Below are 27,664 nucleotides of genomic sequence, written 5' to 3'. Positions count from 1 at the left end.
GTGATAATGTCAACACGCTGCAAGGTCGGTTGACGACATGCGACGGCCGACAAACAATTAGTACCGGTCCAGACGTCTCAAAAACACCGTCAGGGGTTTTAAAACGCCCGTTTACTTTAGTCGGTCGACACAGACACAGACAGGGACACTGAATCCAGTGTCGACGGTGAATAAACAAACGTATTCCTTATTAGGGCCACACGTTAAAGGCAATGAAGGAGGTGTTACATATTTCTGATACTACAAGTACCACAAAAGAGGGTATTATGTGGGATGTGAAAAAACTACCATAGTTTTTCCTGAATCAGATAAATTAAATAAAGTGTGTGATGATGCGTGGGTTCCCCCCGATAGAAAATTATGGGCGGTATACCCTTTCCCGCCAGAAGTTAGGGCGCGTTGGGAAACACCCCTTAGGGTGGATAAGGCGCTCACACGCTTATCAAAACAAGTGGCGGTACCGTCTATAGATAGGGCCGTCCTCAAGGACCAGCTGACAGGAGGCTGGAAAATATCATAAAAAGTATATACACACATACTGGTGTTATACTGCGACCAGCGATCGCCTCAGCCTGGATGTGCAGAGCTGGGGTGGCTTGGTCGAATTCCCTGACTAAAAATATTGATACCCTTGACAGGGACAGTATTTTATTGACTATAGAGCATTTAAAGGATGCATTTCTATATATGCGAGATGCACAGAGGGATATTTGCACTCTGGCATCAAGAGTAAATGCGATGTCCATAACTGCCAGAAGATGTTATGGACACGACAGTGGTCAGGTGATGCAGATTCCAAACGGCACAAAGGTGTATTGCCGTATAAAGGATGAGGAGTTATTTGGGGTCGGTCCATCGGACCTGGTGGCCACGGCAACTGCTGGAAAATCCACCGTTTTTACCCTAAGTCACATCTCTGCAGAAAAAGACACCGTCTTTTCAGCCTCAGTCTTTTCGTCCCTATAAGATCATATCTGCCCAGGGATAGAGGAAAGGGAAGAAGACTGCAGCAGGCAGCCCATTCCCAGGAACAGAAGCGTTCCACCGCTTCTGACAAGTTCTCAGCATGGCGCTGAGACTGTACAGGACCCCTGGATCCTACAAGTAGTATCCCAGGGGTACAGATTGGAATGTCGAGACGTTTCGCCTTCGCAGGCTCCTGAAGTCTGCTTTACCAAGGTCTCCCTCCGACAAGGAGGCAGTATGGGAAAAAATTCACAAGCTGTATTCCCAGCAGGTGATAATTAAATTACCCCTCCTACTACAAGAAAAGGGGTATTATTCCACACTATATTGTGGTACTGAAGCCAGAAGGCTAGGTGAGACTTATTCTAAAAATTTTTTTGAACACTTACAAAGGTTCAAATCAAGATGGAGTCACTCAGAGCAGTGATAGCGAACCAGAAAGAAGGGGACTATATAGTGTCCCGGGACATCAGGGATGCTTACCTCTATGTCCCAAATTTGCCCTTCTCACTAAGGGTACCTCAGGTTCGTGGTGCAGAACTGTCACTATCAGTTTCAGACGCTGCCGTTTGGATTGTCCACGGCACCCCGGGTCTTTACCAAGGTAATGGCCGAAATGATGATTCTTCTTCGAAGAAAAGGCGTCTTAATTATCCCTTACTTGGACGATCTCCTGATAAGGGCATAGTCCAGGGAACAGTTGGAGGTCGGAGTAGCACTATCTAGGATACTGCTACAACAGCACGGGTGGATTCTAAATATTCCAAAATCGCAGCTGATCCCGACGACACGTCTGCTGTGCCTAGGGATGATTCTGGACACAGTCCAGAAAAAGGTGTTTCTCCCGGAAGAGAAAGCCAGGGAGTTATCCGAGCTAGTCAGGAACCTCCTAAAAACAGTGCATCATTGCACAAGGGTCCTGGTAAAAATGGTGGCTTCCTACGAAGCAATTCCATTCGGCAGATTTCACGCAAGAACTTTTCAGTGGGATCTGCTGGACAAATGGTCCGGATCGCATCTTCAGATGCATCAGCGGATAACCCTATATCCAAGGACAAGGGTGTCTCTCCTGTGGTGGTTATAGAGTGCTCATCTTCTAGAGGGCCGCAGATTCGGCATTCAGGATTGGATGCTGGTGACCACGGAGCCCAGCCCGAGAGGCTGGGGAGCAGTCACACAAGGAAAAAATTTCCAGGGAGTGTGATCAAGTCTGGAGACTTTTCTCCACATAAATATACTGGAGCTAAGGGTAAATTTATAATGCTCTAAGCTTAGCAAGACCTCTGCTTCAAGGTCAGCCGGTATTGATCCAGTGGGAAAAACATCACGGCAGTCGCCCACGTAAACAGACAGGGCGACACAAGAAGCAGGAGGGCAATGGCAAAAACTGCAAGGACTTTTCGCTGGGCGGAAAATCATGTGATAGCACTGTCAGCAGTGTTTCATCCCGGGAATGGAAACTGGGAAGCAGACTTCCTCAGCAGGCACGACCTCCACCCGGGAGAGTGGAAACTTCATCGGGAAGTTTTTTCCACATGATTGTAAACCGTTGGGAAATACCAAAGGTGGACATGATGGCGTCCCGTCTGAACAAAAAAACGGGACAGGTATTGCGCCAGGTCAAGAGACCCTCAGGCAATAGCTGTGGACGTTCTGGTAACACCGTGGGTGTACCAGTCGGTGTATGTGTTCCCTCCTCTGCTTCTCATACCTAAGGTGCTGAGAATTATAAGACGTAGAGGAGTAAGAACTATACTCATGGCTCCGGATTGGCCAAGAAGGACTTGGTACCCGGTACTTCAAGAGATGCTTACAGAGGTCTTATGGCCTCTGCCGCTAAGAAGGGACTTGCTTCAGCAAGTACCATGTCTGTTCCAAGACTTACCGCAGCTGCGTTGGTCGGCATGGCGGTGGAAAGCCGGATCCTAAGGAAAAAAGGCATTCCGGAAGAGGTCATTCCTACCCTGGTCAAAGCCAGAAAGGAGGTGACCGCACAACATTATCACCACATGTGGCGAAAATATGTTGCGTGGTGTGAGGCCAGGAAGGCCCCACAAAGAAATTTCAACTCGGTCGTTTCCTGCATTTCCTGCAAACAGGAGTGTCTATGGGCCTCAGATTGGGGTCCATTAAGGTTCAAATTTCGGCCCTGTCGATTTTCTTCCAGAAAGAATTGGCTTCAGTTCCTGAAGTCCAGAAGTTTTGTCAAGGGAGTATTGCATATACAACCCCCTTTTGTGCCTCCAGTGGCACTGTGGGATCTCAACGTAGTTCTGGGATTCCTCAAATCGCATTGGTTTAAAACCAGTCAAATCTGTGGATTTGAAGCATCTCACATGAAAAGTGACCGTGCTCTTGGCCCTGGCCTGGACCAGGCGAGTGTCAAATTGGTGGTTTTTTTCTCAAAAAAGCCCATATCTGTTTGTCCATTCGGACAGGGCAGAGCTGCGGACTCGTCCCCAGTTCTCTCCCTAAGGTGGTGTCAGTGTTTCACCTGAACCAGCTTATTGTGGTGCCTTGCACCTACTAGGGACTTGGAGGACTCCAAGTTGCTAGATGTTGTCAGGGCCCTGAAAATATGTTCCAGGACGGCTGGAGTCAGGAAAACTGACTTGCTGTTATCCTGTATGCACCCAACAAACTGGGTGCTCTTGCTTCTAAGCAGACTATTGCTAGTTGGATGTGTAATACAATTCAGCTTGCACATTCTGTGGCAGGCCTGCCACAGCCAAAATATGTAAATGCCCATTCCACAAGGAAGGTGGGCTCATCTTGGGCGGCTGCCCGAGGGGTCTCGGCTTTACAACTTTGCCGAGCAGCTACTTGGTCAGGGGCAAACACGTTTGCTAAATTCTACAAATTTGATACCCTGGCTAAGGAGGACCTGGAGTTCTCTCATTCGGTGCTGCAGAGTCATCCGCACTCTCCCGCCCGTTTGGGAGCTTTGGTATAATCCCCATGGTCCTTTCAGGAACCCCAGCATCCACTAGGACGATAGAGAAAATAAGAATTTACTTACCGATAATTCTATTTCTCGGAGTCCGTAGTGGATGCTGGGCGCCCATCCCAAGTGCGGATTATCTGCAATACTTGTACATAGTTACAAAAATCGGGTTATTATTGTTGTGAGCCATCTTTTCAGAGGCGCCCGCTGTTATCATACTGTTAACTGGGTTTAGATCACAAGTTGTACGGTGTGATTGGTGTGGCTGGTATGAGTCTTACCCGGGATTCAAAATTCCTCCCTTATTGTGTACGCTCGTCCGGGCACAGTACCTAACTGGCTTGGAGGAGGGTCATAGGGGGAGGAGCCAGTGCACACCACCTGATCGGAAAGCTTTACTTTTGTGCCCTGTCTCCTGCGGAGCCGCTATTCCCCATGGTCCTTTCAGGAACCCCAGCATCCACTACGGACTCCGAGAAATAGAATTATCGGTAAGTAAATTCTTATTATTAACCAGCTCTTTGTTCATGCTTTTAGCATACCCAATGTATCCTTCTAAATGATCCCTCTTATTGGCACAAATCTCCCCATCTTTCCTATTTATATTATTCCTTACACCCTGGATACATTTTTGCATTTGCTAATGAAATTTTCAGTTTGGCTCCCAAGGTTATTACAGCATCACCTTGTACATAACTTCATTGTATATTACTGTTTTGTGCTTGCTTGTAATATAAGAAAATATTGTTTTTAATAAGCAGCCTTGGCACAATAACGTAAGCCAGTGGTTCTCAAACTGTGTGTCATGGCACCCTGGCCTGCTGCAAGGCTCTTGCTGGGGTGTCCTGGATTGGTGGCCCATCTGCTTTATTTACCATTATTAACCATTATTTATGGTTAATGTAAGAGGCAAAACCAGTGCTGGTGGCTGCCAATCATAATATATGTGGACACACACAAATCTTGTCCCTCACCACATAACTGACCCTAAGGATGACATATAAACACAATTTACTTAACTATTTCTTTCTAAAATTACGAATAAACCACTTTTGGCCTAGGGGTACATGAAATAAATTCTGATACTCTAGGGCACCATGATTCAAAAAAATTGGGAACCACTGACTTAAATAATAAAACTTTTTGTAATTATTAAAAAAAAAAGATTTTCAATTAAATAAATGGTCTCATCATTTTCCACAATACAGGTTGAATATCCCATATCCAAATATTCCAAAATACGGAATATTCCGAAATACGGAATTTTTGGAGTGAGACTAAGATAGTGAAACCTTTGTTTTCTGATGGCTCAATGTACACACACTTTGTTTAATTCACAAAGTTATTAAAAATATTGTATTAAATGACCTTCAGGCTGTGTGTATAAGGTGTATATAAAAACATAAATGAATTGTGTGTATGTACAGAAACTTTGTTTAATGCACAAAGTTATTAAAAATATTGGCTAAAATTACCTTCAGGCTGTGTGTATAAGGTGTATATGAAACATAAATGCATTCTGTGCTTAGACTTAGGTCCTATCTCCATTATTTCTCATTATGGAATGCAATTATTCCAAAGTACGGAAAAATACGTTATCCAAAATACTTCTGGCCTCAAGCATTTTGGATAAGGGATACTCAACCTGTACTAATTCACCGTTTTAGAAGACCTCAGATGTTGGGCAGAATGTACTGTGACACATGCTGGCTGCTGTTGTGACAAGTACCTAAATGTGATATGGCATGGTATTTGGCTATCACCAGTGTAATGTGTTTGTAGGGTATGTCAAGCACACAATAGTAATGGGACTCACAGTTTTTGTGTATGTCATCATTCCATACACCATATTTGTAAATCCTAACGATTATACTCTTAATTGTGAATATATCACCATATAACTGAGAAGTAAATCAGCAGTTCCTTTTCATTTCTCCTGTAATCCGCACAGTGAGCCAGCCCTTGGGAATAGCACAGAGAATAGAAAAACCCAGTTGTTTTATTTCCAGCACTTTATGTGAGCGTGTCTGAAGTCTTTTAATCTTTCATGGTCACAGCAGGAGGTTGTCATCTCATGTTGTAGCTGTGTGAACTCACATGTGAAATTGCGTACATTAATGTCATTATAGGTTTCTTGCTCGCTTGTCATTGTGACATGTTTATAATTTCTAGTCCTCTTATCCTGCCATTATTGCTGCCTGCCCCCTGTTTCTTAGTGCCTAGATTGGTTTGAATAACCAAAGGGGGCCATACAGTACACATCTGTTGATTAAAGCTGAAGACAGCTATTGAACTTGGCTAATGACGTTTCATATTTGATTTCCTGTTCCACCCTTCTTGCAACAATTGCATTGCCTTCCTTCTCACATCCCTAGCCATAGTGGGATAAAATACGACAGCTTTATAAATAGAGCCCATGTAATGCCTTGGAGTCTGGGAAAGTTATCATAAGGGAATATCGGCAGCTGTATAAGGATCATGCTGAATAGCGAGTTACTGCAATGTAGGCTGTTCCAGAAGCATACTGAATACAGCTGATGATGCACGAGACATTTTGAGTAGATAGGCTCTAAAGTGTTGCACCTCTGTGCTTCATCGTGCAAAAGGAATTCTATACTGCCTCTGAATGTAGTATTAATACTATTTAGTAAACCATATCGGCGGGATGTAATGGAGTCCGAGATCGCAGGAGGTGCGTGATGCAGGCTGCTTTTGGACTTTTTTTTAAAGGGGCAAGCACTTATAAGGCATGGTTTTGCCTTGTAAATGTTTGCGCCTTTAAAAAAAGGTCAGAGATCGGCCGGCATCCCGCACCTTCGGCAATCTTGGACTCCAGTACGTCCTGCTGAATATATCCATACAGTAACAGCTGGGTTGGGCCGTGGTTAGAATACCAATATTGGGGGAAAAAAAGCTGTATTGAACATTAAGCAAGTGCTTATGGGGGTCATTCCGAGTTGATCGCTCGCTAGCTAGTTTTAGCAGCCATGCAAACGCTATGCCGCCGCCCACTGGGGAGTGTATTTTAGCTTAGCAGAAGTGTGAACGCATGTGCAGCTGAGCTCTGCAAAAACAGTTTGTGCAGTTGCAGAGTAGCTCTGAACCTACTCAGCGCTTACGATCACTTCAGCCTATTCGTGTCCGGATTTGACGTCATACACCCGCCCAGCGAATGCCCAGCCATGCCTGCGTTTTTTCAGACACGCCTGCGTTTTTGCAAACACTCCCTGAAAACGGTCAGTTGACACCCAGAAACGCCCCCTTCCTGTCAATCTTCTTGCGGCCGTCAGTGCGACTGAAAACTTCACTAGAACCTGTGCAAAATAACAAATGCCTTTGCACCTGTACTTCGCGCATGCGCAGAAATGCTGATATTTAGCCTGATCGCTGCGCTGCGAACAACGGCAGCTAGCGATCAACTCGGAATGACCCCCTATGTGCATAAATCTCTGTCTACTTCACTTGAAACTATTACGTTTATGCTGAAGTTTTATTTTAAGTTGAGTTTATAAGTATGGAATCTGTACTTGGTTTTTTTGCTTCGTCACTGTACCTGTGCATCGCAAAGGCCAGGGGAGATTCAATTAAGTGCAAGGTTCTGTCGCAACCTTGCGTGATGTTTTGCTGCACACATCCTGTAGCTTGCGAGCAATAATGAATAAGGTTATACTGCCTGGGTAACCCACAGTAGGGCATAGATATTTGTACTTGCATTTGCTCATCAGCGTCTTGCTATAATGTTCATTTTGTACTCATGTGTTTATTTGGGTTCACTACGATATGCCGGCGGTCGGGCTCCCGGCGCCGGGAGCCCGACCGCCGGCTTACCGACAGTGTGGCGAGCGCAAATGAGCCCCTTGCGGACTCGCTGCGCTCTCCACGCTACGGGCACGGTGGCGCGCTACGCGCGCCACACTATTTTATTCTCCCTCCAGGGGGGTCGTGGACCCCACGAGGGAAAATAAGTGTCGGTATGCCGGCTGTCGGGATCCCGGCGCCAGTATACTGTGCGCCGGGATCCCGTCAGTCGGCATACTGAAGACCACCCGTTTATTTGTATGTGGACCATCCAGTGCAGCAGAATGTGTCATGTTGTGTCTTACACATAAACCATGAGATTATAACTTGTCCATTATATTTAGCCAGACAGTAATGTCCATCCTGTGCACTCCCCCTATGTAAGTCCATGAATATTATTATTATTACCAGTTATGTGTATAGCGCACACATATTCCGCAGCGCTTTACAGAGAATATTTGGCCATTCACATCAGTTCCTGCCACAGTGGAGCTTACAATCTATATGCCCTATCACATGTACACACAGACACATTCACACTAGGGTTAATTTTTGTTGGAAGCCAATTAACCTACCAGTATATTTCTCTTACGTCCTAGAGGATGCTGGAGACTCCGTAAGGACCATGGGGATAGACGGGCTCCGCAGGAGACATGGGCACTTTAAGAAAGACTTTAGGATTTGGGTGTGCACTGCCTCCTCCCTCTATGCCCCTCCTCTAGACCTCAGTTGATTACTGTGCCCAGAGGAGACTGGGTGCTTTTCAGAGGCTCTCCTGAGTTTCTGACAGAAAGTATTTTGTTAGGTTTTATATTTTCAGGGAGCCTGCTGGCAACAGACTCCCTGCATCGTGGGACTGAGGGGAGAGAAGCAGACCTACTTCTGTGAGTTGAAAGGCTCTGCTTCTTAGGCTACTGGACACCATTAGCTCCAGAGGGATCGGTACGCAGGTCTCATCCTCGCCGTCCGTCCCGGAGCCGCGCCGCCGTCCTCCTCACAGAGCTGAAGGTAGAAGCCACGTGAGTATGAGAAGTTAGAAGACATCAGAGGCGGCAGAAGACTTCAATGTTCTTCACTGAGGTAACGCACAGCACTGCAGCTGTGCGCCATTGCTCCCTTTCACCTCACATACTGTGTCAATGTAAGGGTGCAGGGCGCGGTGGGGGCAACCTGGGCAGCAAATAAACCTCTCCTGGCAAAAGATGGGTATATACAGCCGGCCACTGTATATACCTACGAGCCCCCGCCAAAGTTTTGTATTTTAGAGCGGGACAGAAGTCCGCCGCCGAGGGGGCGGGGCTTCTCCCTCAGCACTCACCACCGCCATTTTTTCTCCACAGCACCGCTGAGAGGAAGCTCCCCGGACTCTCCCCTGCTTAGATCACGGTGACAAGAGGGATTTAAAGTAGAGGGGGGGCACATAATTGGCGAATTGAGTATAAAAGCGCTATCTGGGTAAACATAAATATTGTGTTTTTGTCCTGGGTTATTATAGCGCTGGGTGTGTGCTGGCATACTCTCTCTCTGTCTCTCCTAAGGGCCTTGTGGGGGAACTGTCCTCAGATAAGAGGGTTCCCTGAGTGTGTGGTGTGTCGGTACGTGTGTGTCGACATGTCTGAGGTAGAAGGCTTTTCGAGGGAGGAGGAGCAAATGAATGTGGTGTCGCCGTCGACGGCGCCGACACCTGACTGGATGGATATGTGGAATATTTTAAGTGCCAATGTAAATTTATTGCACAAAAGATTGGATAAAGCTGAAGCTAGAGAACAGTCAGGGAGTCAACCCATGCCTGTACCTATGTCGCGGGGACCTTCGGGGTCCCAAAAGCGCCCACTATCCCAAATAGTTGACACGGATACCGACACGGATTCTGACTCCAGTGTCGATTATGATGATGCAAAATTACAGCCAAAGGTGGCTAAATGTATTCGATACATGATTATTGCAATCAAAGATGTTTTGCATATCACAGAGGAACCCCCTCTCCCTGACACGCGGGTACACATGTATAAGGGAAAGAAAACTGAGATAAATTTCCCCCCTTCACATGAACTGAACGAGTTATGTGAAAAAGCTTGGGAATCTCCAGACAAGAAACTGCAGATTCCCAAAAGGATTCTTATGGCGTATCCTTTCCCGCCAACGGACAGGATACGGTGGGAATCATCCCCTAGGGTGGACAAAGCTTTGACACGCTTATCCAAAAAGGTAGCGCTGCCTTCCCAAGATACGGCTACCCTCAGGGATCCTGCTGATCGCAAGCAGGAGGTTACCCTGAAGTCCATTTATACACATTCAGGTACCTTACTCAGACCGGCTATTGCGTCGGCATGGGTGTGTAGTGCTGTAGCAGCAAGGACAGATACCTTATCAGCGGAATTTGATACCTTCGATAAGGATACCATCCTATTGACCCTAGGACATATAAAAGATGCTGTCTTATATATGAGAGATGCACAAAGAGACATTGGTCTATTGGGTTCGAGAATCAATGCTATGTCGATCTCGGCTAGAAGAGTCCTTTGGACCCGACAATGGACAGGTGATGCCGACTCAAAAAGGCATATGGAGGTTTTACCTTACAAGGGTGAGGAATTGTTTGGAGAAGGTCTCTCGGACCTGGTATCCACTGCTACGGCAGGTAAATCTAATTTTTTACCTTATATTCCCTCACAACCTAAAAAAGCACCGCATTATCAAATGCAGTCCTTTCGATCAAATAGAAACAAGAAAGGCCGTGGATCGTCCTTTCTTGCCAGAGGTAAGGGCAGAGGGAAAAAGCTGCACAACACAGCTAGTTCCCAGGAACAGAAGTCCTCCCCGGCCTCTGCAAAATCCACCGCATGACGCTGGGGCTCCACTAAGGGAGTCCGCCCCAGGGGGGGGGGGGCACGTCTTCGAATTTTCAGCCACATCTGGGCCCACTCACAGGTGGATCCCTGGGCAATAGAAATTGTTTCCCTAGGTTACAAACTGGAATTCGAAGAGGTGCCTCCTCGCCGGTTTTTCAAATCGGCTCTGCCAACGTCTCCTCAAGAACGGGAGATAGTGTTAAATGCAATCGACAAATTGTATCTTCAACAGGTGGTGGTCAAGGTTCCCCCGCTTCAACAGGGCAGGGGATATTACTCAACCCTGTATGTGGTCCCGAAACCGGACGGTTCGGTCAGACCCATTTTAAATTTAAAATCCCTGAACCTATACTTGAAAAGGTTCAAATTCAAGATGGAATCGCTCAGGGCAGTCATCGCCAGCCTGGAAGGGGGAGATTTTATGGTATCTCTGGACATAAAGGATGCATACCTTCATGTTCCCATATATCCACCTCATCAGGCGTACCTGAGATTTGCGGTACAGGATTGTCATTATCAATTTCAGACGTTGCCGTTTGGGCTGTCAACGGCCCCGAGAATTTTCACCAAGGTAATGGCGGAAATGATGGTGCTCCTGCGCAAGCAAGGTGTCACAATTATCCCGTACTTGGACGATCTCCTCATAAAAGCGAGATCAAGAGAACAATTACTGAACAGCGTGTCACTTTCACTGAAGGTGTTACAGCAACACGGCTGGATTCTCAATATCCCGAAGTCGCAGCTGGTTCCTACGACTCGTCTACCCTTCTTGGGCATGATTCTGGATACGGACCAGAAAAGGGTGTATCTGCCGATAGAAAAGGCTCAAGAACTCGTGACTTTGGTCAGGAACCTATTGAAACCAAAACAGGTGTCAGTGCATCACTGCACGCGAGTCCTGGGAAAGATGGTGGCATCTTACGAGGCCATTCCATTCGGCAGGTTCCATGCACGGACCTTCCAATGGGACCTACTGGACAAATGGTCCGGGTCGCATCTACAAATGCATCGGTTGATCACCCTGTCCCCCAGGGCCAGGGTGTCTCTCCTGTGGTGGCTGCAGAGTGCTCACCTTCTAGAGGGCCGCAGATTCGGCATTCAGGACTGGGTCCTGGTGACCACGGACGCGAGCCTCCGAGGTTGGGGTGCAGTCACACAAGGAAGGAACTTCCAGGGTCTTTGGTCAAGTCAGGAGACTTGTCTTCACATCAACGTCCTGGAGCTAAGGGCCATATTCAACGCCCTTCGTCAAGCGGAGACTTTGCTTTGCGACTTACCAGTTCTGATCCAGTCAGACAACATCACCGCAGTAGCTCATGTAAACCGCCAGGGCGGCACAAAGAGCAGAGTGGCAATGGCGGAAGCCACAAAAGATTCTACGCTGGGCGGAAAACCATGTAAGCGCCCTATCAGCAGTGTTCATTCCGGGAGTGGACAACTGGGAAGCAGACTTCCTCAGCAGGCACGACCTGCATCCGGGAGAGTGGGGACTTCATCAGGAAGTCTTCACACAGATTGCAAGCCAGTGGGGCCTGCCCCAGATAGACATGATGGCGTCCCGCCTAAACAAAAAACTGCAAAGCTATTGCGCCAGGTCAAGAGACCCTCAGGCGGTAGCGGTGGACGCACTAGTGACACCGTGGGTGTTCCACTCAGTATATGTTTTTCCTCCTCTTCCTCTCATCCCAAAAGTGTTGAGAATAATAAGAAAAGGAGGAGTTCGGACAATTCTCATTGTTCCAGATTGGCCACGAAGGGCCTGGTACCCGGAATTGCAGGAGATGCTCACAGAAGATCCGTGGCCTCTTCCTCTAAGACAGGACCTGTTGCAACAGGGGCCCTGTCTGTTCCAAGACTTACCGCGGCTGCGTTTGACGGCATGGCGGTTGAACGCCGGATCCTAGCGGAAAAGGGCATTCCGGATGAGGTCATTCCTACTCTGATAAAGGCTAGGAAGGATGTGACAGCTAAACATTATCACCGTATATGGCATAAATATGTTGCTTGGTGTGAGGCCAGGAATGCTCCTACGGAAGAATTCCATCTGGGCCGTTTCCTTCACTTTCTACAATCTGGAGTGAATTTGGGCCTAAAATTAGGCTCCATTAAGGTTCAGATTTCGGCATTGTCCATTTTCTTTCAAAAAGAATTGGCTTCACTTCCAGAAATACAAACTTTTGTAAAGGGAGTGCTTCATATTCAGCCTCCTTTTGTACCTCCGGTGGCGCCTTGCGACCTTAACGTGGTTTTGAGTTTCCTTAAGTCGCACTGGTTTGAACCACTTCAGACAGTAGAGTTAAAATATCTCACTTGGAAGGTGGTCATGTTGTTGGCCTTAGCTTCGGCTAGGCGAGTGTCAGAATTGGCGGCTTTGTCTCACAAAAGCCCCTATCTAGTTTTCCATATGGATAGGGCGGAATTGCGGACCCGTCCTCAATTCTTGCCTAAGGTGGTGTCATCCTTTCATATGAACCAACCTATTGTGGTGCCGGTGGCTACACGAGACTTGGAGGATTCCGAGTATCTGGATGTAGTCAGGGCTTTGAAAATTTACGTGGCCAGGACGGCCAAAGTCAGGAAAACTGAAGCGCTGTTTATCCTGTATGCAGCCAACAAGGTTGGCGCTCCTGCTTCAAAGCAGACTATTGCTCGCTGGATCTGTACCACGATTCAGCAGGCACATACGACGGCTAGATTGCCGTTACCTAAATCAGTCAAGGCCCATTCCACTAGGAAAGTGGGCTCTTCTTGGGCGGCTGCCCGAGGGGTCTCGGCACTACAGCTGTGCCGAGCGGCTACTTGGTCAGGGGCAAACACGTTTGCGAAATTCTACAAATTTGATACCCTGGCTGAGGAGGACCTCCTGTTTGCTCAATCGGTGCTGCAGAGTCATCCGCACTCTCCCGCCCGTTTGGGAGCTTTGGTATAATCCCCATTGTCCTTACGGAGTCCCCAGCATCCCCTAGGACGTAAGAGAAAATAAGATTTTAAACCTACCGGTAAATCTTTTTCTCGTAGTCCGTAGAGGATGCTGGGCGCCCGTCCCAAGTGCGGACTACTTCTGCAAGACTTGTATATAGTTTTGCTTACATAAGGGTTATGTTATGGTTGCTTTCAGTTTCCGACTGAAGCTATGTTGAATTTCATACTGTTAACTGGTTAGTTTATCACAAGTTATACGGTGTGATTGGTTTAACAAAAATCCTTTCCTTGTACTGTCCTCCTCTGGGCACAGTTTCTCTAACTGAGGTCTGGAGGAGGGGCATAGAGGGAGGAGCCAGTGCACACCCAAATCCAAAAGTCTTTCTTAAAGTGCCCATGTCTCCTGCGGAGCCCGTCTATCCCCATGGTCCTTACGGAGTCCCCAGCATCCTCTACGGACTACGAGAAAAAGATTTACCGGTAGGTTTAAAATCTTATTTTTTGGATTGTGGGAGGAAACCGGAGTACCCGGAGGAAGCCCACGCAAGCACGGGGAGGATATACAAACTCCGCACAGATAGGGCCATGGTGGGAATCAAACCCATGACCTCAGTGCTGTGAGGCTGTAATGCTAACCGTTAAACCATCCGTACTGAATATGTGGACGTTCTTTTAAAGCGGCAATCATTTACAAGGCAAAACCATGCCTTTTAAATGATTGCCGCTTTAAAAAAAAGTCCAAGATCGGCCGGCATCCCACACCTCTGCAGACTTAGACCCTATTACATATGCCCCTTAATATCATGTTTAGTTTTTTTTTTTTTTTTTTTCATTTTGAGCTTATACTGTACATACATTGCTTTCCATATTGCTTAAGTGTGAGCCAGGATCAATTGGTACGTTTATGTAATCATAGGTATAGACCACCATAAAACTTCAGCCTGTTTAAGCTTGGCCAATTCCCCCCTCCCCCCAAAACCTCTGCTCCCCTTTTCTATGACCTTTCTATCATGTAAATAGCAGTGTCACATATCTACCTTCTATTCTTGTGCAAAACACACAGAGCAATAGTTACTCCTTCCGGATACCCAGATTTCCACACCGTTCATCTGAAATACAAACATTTTCACATAGGCCCAATGTTCACACACACACATCATGCCTACCAACATCATTTAATGGTAATATGGCACAGAGAGGCATTACTATGGCAGGCCAGGGGTATGACTGCATCTTAGTGGCATTGCTATACTTCAGATCTGCGTTTTTCACATAGAAATACAATATGTATGTTGTTTTTGTGGAAATACTTTGCATCCTTACGAAAAACGGGGATGAATGTCCCGATTGTGAATCAGTTTCCCTGAAGTTGTGACGGTTGGGAGATACCATAGTGGGCAAAAATAGTGTTACAGGGGGTTGTGTACTCCAGAGTGCATGCCCTTTCAGCTGTAAGTGACCCTCAGTGATGTCATGCTGTACAGTAATCACAATAACATGCTGTAGTAGTAATTATCATCATAGATTTGGTTGGTTTGTAATATTCTGATTTAATCCACATACAGTAGTAGCCCAAGCTGTGCATTTCTCCAGTACTCTCCGGTGAGATGTTTTAGACCAAGAGCACAGGTTTTCAGTTTACAGTACCAAGAAAATGTTCCAATGATATCTATATATGTGTTTTTCTGTGTGCGTATAATTGAGGCAGAATTGTTTCCTGCAATCCATAACTCTTACTGTTTTCTCTACCTTGTGAAAGATTACTGTGTAATTCTCTCCATGGAAGTGTAGGAGCAAAATTACATAGTGACTGCATTAGTCACATGGCTGAACTTGCACGCGCTTCAATGACAACATAAAGAATTCTTTTATTACAGGTTACGGCAGGAAAATGATATGGTGGATTCTGGTCCACAGTGGGAAGCCGTTTTAAGAAGACAAAAGGAGAAGAACCAGACTGACCCCAACCTCCGAAGATCCAGGCACCGGTCTCGATCGTACGTTAAATATATTATATCTGTGTTTGAAGTTAACTTGTTGCCCGTGATAAATATCACTAGTACACCAAGAATTTGTCATTGGAATTATATTACTCTGCTCTGTGACATTGTATGGTCCAGTGCTCAGTGTCACAGTACTGGCACCATGAAGAATAACACATTGTATTTACCTGCTTTAAAATAAATTTATTTCCATTTATTACAAACAAATAAGGTCATTGTTTATGTTTTAGTATAGGTCTTACATTTCTGCCTTTATGTACCATTATAATGTTGCATCCAAGATACATGTGGCATGCAATAAATTGAAGTTGTATGTTTTTGCTATAAATCTAGAATTATTTATATATTTATCTAATAATTAATATTCATTTATATGGTGCCAGTATATCCCATTGGTACTGTGTGCAAATATATACACACACACACACACACACACACACACACACACACACACACACACACACACACAGTATATTTAGTGAAGCTGTTGATATGGTGTACTCATGTCACCGATTTGGGTTCATTATGAGAGGAGACAGAGAAGGTCAGAGAGGAAGGATGACAGCCAGGGAAGGGCAGTATCACACAGACCAATAGAGTGAAGGATTTGCAGGAGGAGAGGGTGGTTCACAGTGTTAAAAGCAGCAGAGAGGTAAAGGAGAATAAGCAGAGAGTAGTGGCCCTTGGATTTGGCAGCATGGAGGTTATTGCAGGTTTTCGTCAGGACAGTTTCAGTGGAGAGGAGAGGATGAAAGCCAGACGGAAATATGGGTCAAGAAGGGAGTGGGAGAAAAGAAAGGCAGTATGGTGGTTGTAGACATTATGCTTGAGGAATTTGGAAGCAAAAGGGAGGAGAGAGATGGGTTGGTAGTTGGAGAGACTGTTAGGATCAAGGGTAGGTTTTATAGGAATAGGGGAGACAAGGGAATGCTTGAAGGCAGAGGGGACAGTGCCTGATGAGAGGTAGATATTGAGGAGGTGGGCAAGATGAGAACAGGTAGAAGGTGAGAGGTGTTTGAGATGTCAGGAGGGTATACGGTCTAGTGGGGAAGTGATTGTGGGTGAGGACTGGACGAGGGCCATTACTTCATCTCTAGATACAGTGGAAAAAGAAGTCAGAGTTGGTAAGATAAATGGGGAGGGGTGGTCAGGGAAAGGAGGGGGCGGGTTGTTGCGGGATGTGATGTCCTGATGTATGGAGTCAATTTTGGATGTGAAGTTGGTGGCAAAGTCAAGGACAGAGAGTAAGGAAGGGAGTCGAAGTGGTAGAGGACAGAGGAGGGCATTGACGTTGGCAAAGAGACACCAGGGATTTGAAGATTTGGAGGAGATGAGGTTCTTAAAGTATGACTGTTTAGAGACAGAAAGGGCAGCACTGTAGGATGAGAACATACATTTGAAATGGAGGAAGTCCTCTTTAGAGCGTGATTTCCTCCACTGTCGTTCAGAAGTAAGTGAACATTTTTGCAGATATCAGGTGAATTTGAAATGCCAGGGTTGAGGTGTTGATCTGTGAAAGTGAATAGTGGTTGCTGGAGTAAAGAGCAAAAGTAAGGGCATTGTATAGGGAAGTGGCTTGTTCAGGTCAAGTCAAGCAGGGAGAATAAGGTAATGGTGTCAGTGGCATCAGTGTTACGCTTAGTGATGGTAGCCTTAGGAGGTTGAGATGGAGAAGCACAGAGGGATATGTTAAAAGAGAGCATATGATGGCCAGAGAGTGGGAATGGGCAGTTATAGAAGTCAGAAAAGTCACAACAGTGAGTGAAAACAAGATCAAGTGAGTTCCCACTCACATGGGAGGGTGAGGAGGTCCGCTGGGAGAGACCAAGCGAGGATGTGAGGTTAAGGAGTTTTGAGGCAGAGGATTCTATGAGGATATCAATTGGAATGTTGAAATCACCTAAGGTAATGGAGGGAATGTCTGAAGTGAGGAAGTGACTTAGCCAGGAAGCAAAGTGATCGAGAAATTTGGTGGGAATGCCAGTGGGACGGTAAATTACAGTTACTTGAAGGTGAACAGGTTGGAAGAGGCACATAGCATGAACCTCAAATAGTGAATGTAAGGGATGGTTCTGGTGGTGTAATTTTATTAGTAAGAGTAAATGGAGGATAGAAGGACCCCAACACCACCACCACCACCACCACCACCACCACCACATTGACGCCCGGACTGGGGTGTTTGTGAATGTGAGGCCCCCAGTGGAGAGAGCAGCAGGAGAAGTGGTGTCAGAGGAGAAACCCAGGTTTCAGTAATGGCTAGGAGATTCAGGGAGTTGGAGATGAAAGCTTATGGGTGGGGACCACAGGAAACCTGAGAGAAGAAGAGAGTTTGTGGGAGAGATGTGAATAAGATTGTCAGGGTTGCTGTAGCATTGAGGTGAGATTAATTTGGAGAGCAGGGATGATGTGAGTAGTGATGGTGTGGGTACCTGACTAGGAAGGGAAACTGCAGGTAGTGGACATGGAGGGAGTTCATATGCCGAGGATGGATGTGAGTTGAGATGACAGGGAGGGAGCAGGGCTGAGTGGTGGGGTAGAGTGGTGGGGCAGAGGTTAATGAAAGTGGGGTTACAGAAAAGGAGGTGAAGGGAAGCAGAGGGGTGGATGGGAGACAGAGGATGGGAGAGTGTAGGATTGAGGTGGGAACAGGCGGCAAGATTACAGTGTTAGGTAGACACTGAGTGATTGGGGGAGTTGAAGAAAATCTGGACATACAGTAGTGTGGATGAGGTAAATAGGGGAAAAAAACTGGAAATAGCAGTGGAGGCTGTAAAGATGCGATATTAAAAACGATATTGCTCAGAAGGGTGAAAATGAGCGATATCTTAAGACAAACAGAGCAGTAGATTTGCAGAAATGCAGGAGAAAGTACAGTCTTGGTAACAGTGTAAGCTCAACGGCAGGAAGAGAGTTGAAGCGAGATAGCAGTAAAAAAAAAAAACAGGAATAGTTTTGACAACACATTCAACTGCACAAAAATTGTACTTTGCAGCTCATTCAGAGCTGGCTGCATCAGCCGCCCGCAGCGCAGTTTGCCGATGCAGGCAAACTGCGCCCCTTACATATTGTGGCTGCATCCCAGACAGATGCAACCGCAGTGTGATTGACAGCGGTGGGCGTTCGCAGGGTGGCGATGCGGCATCGGGGGGGGGAGGGGGAGGGGGGAGTGGTGGGTCAGACATGGACCTTTTGGGAATGTTTTTCGAGGCAGCTGCATGTCTTCACACACAGCCACTACAATTAAAAAAATTACGGCAGACCACCTGACAGCACAACATACGGCGCTGCAAGGGATCAACCTTAATTTGATGCAATTACATGGTGGACGCATTGGGAGGCAGCCCGTCACACATGCTGGGCCCTGTGCTGGGCGACCCCCAGCATGTGAGGAGATAGAAGCAGATCTGGTTGTGAATGCAGCGATCTGCGTCCATTTCTGAATAAGGTCCTTTGTCCTTTACAACACGGCTGCACCTCTCTAAATCTAAAGATATAGTAAGTCTGTTCAAGACAGGCTACAATTGACCACAAATGGGCAAATAACCAAAGGAGATAATTTGCACTGTGTTTGAATAAAAACCATGCTCGTGCAACAATACACTATGATTCACTGAACAACTTCCCCACACAGGCATGATCAATTACAAGCGAGTCATTACATCAAAAACTTAAAAAAAAACCATTTCTTTGCATGAAAGAGAAATGTAGTGAGCAGAATGGAGTTGACTTTTCATAATTCAGAAACACAGATGATATGCATGAGGTGCAGAGTAGATTTTGCAGCATGAGAAATTAATTACATATTTTTGTGGCATTAAAGCAGTCCATCTATAGTGGTGTTGGTTTGTAGTATGTTTCCCTTCAGTTTACCTTCGGTGTAACGCTAATACTAGAGATGAGCGGGTTCGGTTCCTCGGAATCCGAACCCGCCCGAACTTTTTTTTTTACACGGGGCCGAGCGACTCGGATCTTCCCGCCTTGCTCGGTTAACCCGAGCGCGCCCGAACGTCATCATCCCGCTGTCGGATTCTCGCGAGGCTCGGATTCTATCGCGAGACTCGGATTCTATATAAGGAGACGCGCGTCGCCGCCATTTTCACACGTGCATTGAGATTCATAGGGAGAGGACGTGGCTGGCGTCCTCTCCGTTTATAGAGAAGAGAGTGAGACTAGAGTAGAGAGAGACACAGTAGTAATTTTGGGGAGCATTAGGAGGAGTACTACTACTTGCTGAAGTGATAGATAGATAGTGTGACTGTATAATGTGTATCTGACTTGTGGGGGAGACACTGACAGTGGGGAGCAGTTAGAGTCTGAGAGCAGGACTCAGGAGTACATATAACGTACAGTGCACACTTTTGCTGCCAGAGTGCCACACTGCCATTGTGACCACACTGACCACCAGTATAATATATATTGTGATTGTCTGCTTAGGAGTACTACTTGCAAGTTGCTGATAGTGTGACCAGTGACCTGACCACCAGTTTAATAATCACCACCAGTTTAATATATATATATATATATATATATATATATATATAATTGTATATAATATATATATAATATTGTATACCACCTACCCGTGGTTTTTTCTTTTTTCTTTCTTCTTTATACATACTACTATAGTAGCTTAATGTAGCAGTCTGCAGTGCTGCTGAGCTGACAGTGTCCAGCAGGTCCGTCATCAGTCATTACATAATAAATATATATACCTGTCCGGCTGCAGTACTAGTGATATTATATATATATATATATTGATTTCATCTCATTATCATCCAGTCTATATTAGCAGCAGACACAGTACGGTAGTCCACGGCTGTAGCTACCTCTGTGTCGGCAGTCGCTCGTCCATCCATAATTGTATACCACCTACCCGTGGTTTTTTCTTTTTCTTTCTTCTTTATACATACTACTATAGTAGCTTACTGTAGCAGTCTGCGGTTCTGCTGAGCTGACAGTGTCCAGCAGGTCCGTCATCAGTCATTACATAATAAATATATCTACCTGTCCGGCTGCAGTACTAGTGTGATATTATATATATATATATTGATTTCATCTCATTATCATCCAGTCTATATTAGCAGCAGACACAGTACGGTAGTCCACGGCTGTAGCTACCTCTGTGTCGGCAATCACTCGTCCATCCATAATTGTATACCACCTACCCGTGGTTTTTTTTTTTTCTTTCTTCTTTATACATACTACTATAGTAGCTTACTGTAGCAGTCTGCGGTGCTGCTGAGCTGACAGTGTCCAGCAGGTCCGTCATCAGTCATTACATAATAAATATATATACCTGTCCGGCTGCAGTACTAGTGATATTATATTATATATATATATATATTGATTTCATCTCATTATCATCCAGTCTATATTAGCAGCAGACACAGTACGGTAGTCCACGGCTGTAGCTACCTCTGTGTCGGCAGTCGCTCGTCCATCCATAATTGTATACCACCTACCCGTGTTTTTTTTTTTTTTTCTTTCTTCTTTATACATACTACTATAGTAGCTTACTGTAGCAGTCTGCGGTGCTGCTGAGCTGACAGTGTCCAGCAGGTCCGTCATCAGTCATTACATAATAAATATATATACCTGTCCGGCTGCAGTACTAGTGATATTATATATATATATATATATATATATTGATTTCATCTCATTATCATCCAGTCTATATTAGCAGCAGACACAGTACGGTAGTCCACGGCTGTAGCTACCTCTGTGTCGGCAGTCGCTCGTCCATCCATAAGTATACTAGTATCCATCCATCTCCATTGTTTACCTGAGGTGCCTTTTAGTTGTGCCTATTAAAATATGGAGAACAAAAATATTGAGGTTCCAAAATTAGGGAAAGATCAAGATCCACTTCCACCTCGTGCTGAAGCTGCTGCCACTAGTCATGGCCGAGACGATGAAATGCCAGCAACGTCGTCTGCCAAGGCCGATGCCCAATGTCATAGTACAGAGCATGTAAAATCCAAAACACCAAATATCAGTAAAAAAAAGGACTCCAAAATCTAAAATAAAATTGTCGGAGGAGAAGCGTAAACTTGCCAATATACCATTTACCACACGGAGTGGCAAGGAACGGCTGAGGCCCTGGCCTATGTTCATGGCTAGTGGTTCAGCTTCACATGAGGATGGAAGCACTCAGCCTCTCGCTAGAAAAATGAAAAGACTCAAGCTGGCAAAAGCACCGCAAAGAACTGTGCGTTCTTCGAAATCCCAAATCCACAAGGAGAGTCCAATTGTGTCGGTTGCGATGCCTGACCTTCCCAACACTGGACGTGAAAAGCATGCGCCTTCCACCATTTGCACGCCCCCTGCAAGTGCTGGAAGGAGCACCCGCAGTCCAGTTCCTGATAGTCAGATTGAAGATGTCAGTGTTGAAGTACACCAGGATGAGGAGGATATGGGTGTTGCTGGCGCTGGGGAGGAAATTGACAAGGAGGATTCTGATGGTGAGGTGGTTTGTTTAAGTCAGGCACCCGGGGAGACACCTGTTGTCCGTGGGAGGAATATGGCCGTTGACATGCCTGGTGAAAATACCAAAAAAATCAGCTCTTAGGTGTGGAAGTATTTCAACAGAAATGCGGACAACATTTGTCAAGCCGTGTGTTGCCTTTGTCAAGCTGTAATAAGTAGGGGTAAGGACGTTAACCACCTCGGAACATCCTCCCTTATACGTCACCTGCAGCGCATTCATAATAAGTCAGTGACAAGTTCAAAAACTTTGGGCGACAGCGGAAGCAGTCCACTGACCAGTAAATCCCTTCCTCTTGTAACCAAGCTCACGCAAACCACCCCACCAACTCCCTCAGTGTCAATTTCTTCCTTCCCCAGGAATGCCAAAAGTCCTGCAGGCCATGTCACTGGCAATTCTGACGATTCCTCTCCTGCCTGGGATTCCTCCGATGCATCCTTGCGTGTAACGCCTACTGCTGCTGGCGCTGCTGTTGTTGCTGCTGGGAGTCGATGGTCATCCCAGAGGGGAAATCGTAAGACCACTTTTACTACTTCCACCAAGCAATTGACTGTCCAACAGTCCTTTGCGAGGAAGATGAAATATCACAGCAGTCATCCTGCTGCAAAGCGGATAACTGAGGCCTTGGCATCCTGGGTGGTGAGAAATGTGGTTCCGGTATCCATCATTACTGCAGAGCCAACTAGAGACTTGTTGGAGGTACTGTGTCCCCGGTACCAAATACCATCTAGGTTCCATTTCTCTAGGCAGGCGATACCGAAAATGTACACAGACCTCAGAAAAAGAGTCACCAGTGTCCTAAAAAATGCAGCTGTACCCAATGTCCACTTAACCACGGACATGTGGACAAGTGGAGCAGGGCAGGGTCAGGACTATATGACTGTGACAGCCCACTGGGTAGATGTATGGACTCCCGCCGCAAGAACAGCAGCGGCGGCACCAGTAGCAGCATCTCGCAAACGCCAACTCTTTCCTAGGCAGGCTACGCTTTGTATCACCGGTTTCCAGAATACGCACACAGCTGAAAACCTCTTACGGCAACTGAGGAAGATCATCGCGGAATGGCTTACCCCAATTGGACTCTCCTGTGGATTTGTGGCATCGGACAACGCCAGCAATATTGTGTGTGCATTAAATATGGGCAAATTCCAGCACGTCCCATGTTTTGCACATACCTTGAATTTGGTGGTGCAGAATTTTTTAAAAAACGACAGGGGCGTGCAAGAGATGCTGTCGGTGGCCAGAAGAATTGCGGGACACTTTCGGCGTACAGGCACCACGTACAGAAGACTGGAGCAACACCAAAAACGCCTGAACCTGCCCTGCCATCATCTGAAGCAAGAAGTGGTAACGAGGTGGAATTCAACCCTATATATGCTTCAGAGGTTGGAGGAGCAGCAAAAGGCCATTCAAGCCTATACAATTCAGCACGATATAGGAGGTGGAATGCACCTGTCTCAAGCGCAGTGGAGAATGATTTCAACGTTGTGCAAGGTTCTGCTGCCCTTTGAACTTGCCACACGTGAAGTCAGTTCAGACACTGCCAGCCTGAGTCAGGTCATTCCCCTCATCAGGCTTTTGCAGAAGAAGCTGGAGACATTGAAGGAGGAGCTAACACGGAGCGATTCCGCTAGGCATGTGGGACTTGTGGATGGAGCCCTTAATTCGCTTAACAAGGATTCACGGGTGGTCAATCTGTTGAAATCAGAGCACTACATTTTGGCCACCGTGCTCGATCCTAGATTTAAAACCTACCTTGGATCTCTCTTTCCGGCAGACACAAGTCTGCTGGGGTTCAAAGACCTGCTGGTGAGAAAATTGTCAAGTCAAGCGGAACGCGACCTGTCAACATCTCCTCCTTCACATTCTCCCGCAACTGGGGGTGCGAGGAAAAGGCTCAGAATTCCGAGCCCACCCGCTGGCGGTGATGCAGGGCAGTCTGGAGCGACTGCTGATGCTGACATCTGGTCCGGACTGAAGGACCTGTCAACGATTACGGACATGTCGTCTACTGTCACTGCATATGATTCTCTCCCCATTGAAAGAATGGTGGAGGATTATATGAGTGACCGCATCCAAGTAGGCACGTCACACAGTCCGTACTTATACTGGCAGGAAAAAGAGGCAATTTGGAAGCCCTTGCACAAACTGGCTTTATTCTACCTAAGTTGCCCTCCCACAAGTGTGTACTCCGAAAGAGTGTTTAGTGCCGCAGCTCACCTTGTCAGCAATCGGCGTACGAGGTTACTTCCAGAGAATGTGGAGAAGATGATGTTCATTAAAATGAATTATAATCAATTCCTCCGTGGAGACATTGACCAGCAGCAATTGCCTCCACAAAGTACACAGGGAGCTGAGATGGTGGATTCCAGTGGGGACGAATTGATAATCTGTGAGGAGGGGGATGTACACGGTGATATATCGGAGGATGATGATGAGGTGGACATCTTGCCTCTGTAGAGCCAGTTTGTGCAAGGAGAGATTAATTGCTTCTTTTTTGGTGGGGGTCCAAACCAACCCGTCATTTCAGTCACAGTCGTGTGGCAGACCCTGTCACTGAAATGATGGGTTGGTTAAAGTGTGCATGTCCTGTTTATACAACATAAGGGTGGGTGGGAGGGCCCAAGGACAATTCCATCTTGCACCTCTTTTTTCTTTCATTTTTCTTTGCGTCATGTGCTGTTTGGGGAGTGTTTTTTGGAAGGGCCATCCTGCGTGACACTGCAGTGCCACTCCTAGATGGGCCCGGTGTTTGTGTCGGCCACTAGGGTCGCTTATCTTACTCACAGCTACCTCATTGCGCCTCTTTTTTTCTTTGCGTCATGTGCTGTTTGGGGAGTGTTTTTTGGAAGGGCCATCCTGCGTGACACTGCAGTGCCACTCCTAGATGGGCCCGGTGTTTGTGTCGGCCACTAGGGTCGCTTATCTTACTCACACAGCTACCTCATTGCGCCTCTTTTTTTCTTTGCGTCATGTGCTGTTTGGGGAGTGTTTTTTGGAAGGGCCATCCTGCGTGACACTGCAGTGCCACTCCTAGATGGGCCCGGTGTTTGTGTCGGCCACTAGGGTCGCTTATCTTACTCACACAGCTACCTCATTGCGCCTCTTTTTTTCTTTGCGTCATGTGCTGTTTGGGGAGTGTTTTTTGGAAGGGCCATCCTGCGTGACACTGCAGTGCCACTCCTAGATGGGCCAGGTGTTTGTGTCGGCCACTAGGGTCGCTTATCTTACTCACACAGCTACCTCATTGCGCCTCTTTTTTTCTTTGCGTCATGTGCTGTTTGGGGAGTGTTTTTTGGAAGGGCCATCCTGCGTGACACTGCAGTGCCACTCCTAGATGGGCCCGGTGTTTGTGTCGGCCACTAGGGTCGCTTATCTTACTCACACAGCTACCTCATTGCGCCTCTTTTTTTCTCTGCGTCATGTGCTGTTTGGGGAGTGTTTTTTGGAAGGGCCATCCTGCGTGACACTGCAGTGCCACTCCTAGATGGGCCCGGTGTTTGTGTCGGCCACTAGGGTCGCTTATCTTACTCACACAGCTACCTCATTGCGCCTCTTTTTTTCTTTGCGTCATGTGCTGTTTGGGGAGTGTTTTTTGGAAGGGCCATCCTGCGTGACACTGCAGTGCCACTCCTAGATGGGCCCGGTGTTTGTGTCGGCCACTAGGGTCGCTTAGCTTAGTCATCCAGCGACCTCGGTGCAAATTTTAGGACTAAAAATAATATTGTGAGGTGTGAGGTATTCAGAATAGACTGAAAATTAGTGGAAATTATGGTTTTTGAGGTTAATAATACTTTGGGATCAAAATGACCCCCAAATTCTATGATTTAAGCTGTTTTTTAGTGTTTTTTGAAAAAAACACCCGAATCCAAAACACACCCGAATCCGACAAAAAAAATTCGGTGAGGTTTTGCCAAAACGCGGTCGAACCCAAAACACGGCCGCGGAACCGAACCCAAAACCAAAACACAAAACCCGAAAAATTTCAAGTGCACATCTCTAGCTAATACAGGTTGAGTATCCCTTATCCAAAACGCTTGGGACCAGAGGTATTTTGGATATCGGATTTTTCCGTATTTTGGAATAATTGCATACCATAATGATATATCATGGCGATGGGACCCAAGTCTAAGCACAGAATGCATTTATGTTTCATATACACCTTATACACACAGCCTGAAGGTTATTTTAGCCAATATTTTTTGTAACTTTGTGCATTAAACAAAGTGTGTGTACATTCACACAATTCATTTATGTATCATATACACCTTATACACACAGCCTGAAGGTCATTTAATACAATATTTTTAATAACTTTGTGTATTAAACAAAGTTTGAGTACATTGAGCCACAGAAAACAAAGATTTCACTATCTCACTCTCACTCAAAAAAGTCCGTATTTCGGAATATTCCGTATTTCGGAATATTTGGATATGGGATACTCAACCTGTATTATCATAATGATAACACTTTTATGTCAGCGTTTATATGGAAACACGAACAGCCTCACTGTGATCTTTAAATAGAAATGTACTATGTGAACGCAATGATTAGAAACTCCACCCCATATATTTTCATTTAAAAGCCCAAGCAATAAATTAGCTTACACAAATATTTAATGAGATATTTTATTATTAAGATATATTAAATGAGATATTCTCATTCCTCATTATACACTAGTACCCATGTAATTTCCTCTATAGATCTATGAGCCTGTTTCTAGAAATATTCACTTTTGGACATGAACAAGTACTGTACATGGTTTTTATTGTAGAGTTCAGTGATGGGCTTTTTGTCTGCAACATACATCCTCATACTAATTAGACCTCACAAATAGACGTACATCCACAGTCTTTGTTTTTAATGATGGGAAACAAATAAAGAATAATTATGTTTTCAAAAGGTTACCACAAGTAGATCTGAAAATATTGATTTTGATTGAGCAGACGCTGCCTTCTCTTCTTACAATGAGTTCATTAAACCTTTGCAGAAGGAAAGAAAAGAATCCCACAGATAAACTAGAGTAAAGAAAGAAATCATCAGAGCTAAAGTATGATTTGTTACTGTGTGTAAGATAGGGATTGTATGCATGAGGAGGCATGATGTTAGTGAGGATAACAAGATTGCCATCTTCTCCATATTTGCTCATCTCAGCGACACAGGATGAGTTTGCGCTGAGATGTATCAATATATTAATCGCCAGGGAGATCTTGTAGGTAACTCACCCATCCAGTGATACAGGTTTTACTATATTGCATCGGCTTCCACTGTTGCGCTATATCAATACTACATGGTCGAGTCACATTATTTTGATCACCTCCTACATTTGACGTTGGCAGCACGTATCCCATGAAGTACGTCACGTGATGTGCGCTGGCTTAGTGGGTATATATGGTGTGCGATAGGCCATCTGCACACATATCACTTGTTGCTGTCATGGGTAAAAGGGGCGATTTATGCAAATTGCAAAAAGGGGTGTTTATCAGTTTTCGGGCCACGGGTGGCAGTATTTCTGAAACAGCGCAGTTTGTGATCTGTTCGCGTGCTGCTGTGGTGAAGGAGTAATGTGACTGGACAAATGGCACCATTGCGAATAATCGTCATGGTAACTGCGGAGCACCATGTGCCATTACGGCCGAACGACATGCTACAGTGAAGCAGCTCACCATCAAAATTAACCTGTGGGCTACCAGAC

General features: G+C 45.9%; 1 protein-coding gene across 5 annotated transcripts in view; it reads left to right on the top strand.

The window, feature by feature from the left end:
• Positions 1–27,664, top strand: part of EPB41L4A (erythrocyte membrane protein band 4.1 like 4A) — a 419,914-nt gene that overhangs the window by 375,160 nt on the left and 17,090 nt on the right. For all 5 annotated transcript variants that reach the window (XM_063964124.1, XM_063964123.1, XM_063964121.1 and 2 more), the window contains one exon: positions 15,360–15,479. In XM_063964124.1, coding sequence (XP_063820194.1) covers positions 15,360–15,479 — 120 coding nt within the window. The remainder of the gene's footprint in view (positions 1–15,359; positions 15,480–27,664) is intronic.

The sequence above is a fragment of the Pseudophryne corroboree genome, chromosome 1 (genome assembly GCF_028390025.1).
Source record: "Pseudophryne corroboree isolate aPseCor3 chromosome 1, aPseCor3.hap2, whole genome shotgun sequence".
Lineage (NCBI taxonomy): Eukaryota > Metazoa > Chordata > Amphibia > Anura > Myobatrachidae > Pseudophryne > Pseudophryne corroboree.
The sequence above is the reverse complement of the archived record's forward strand: the minus strand, read 5'-3'. Positions and strand labels throughout refer to the sequence as shown.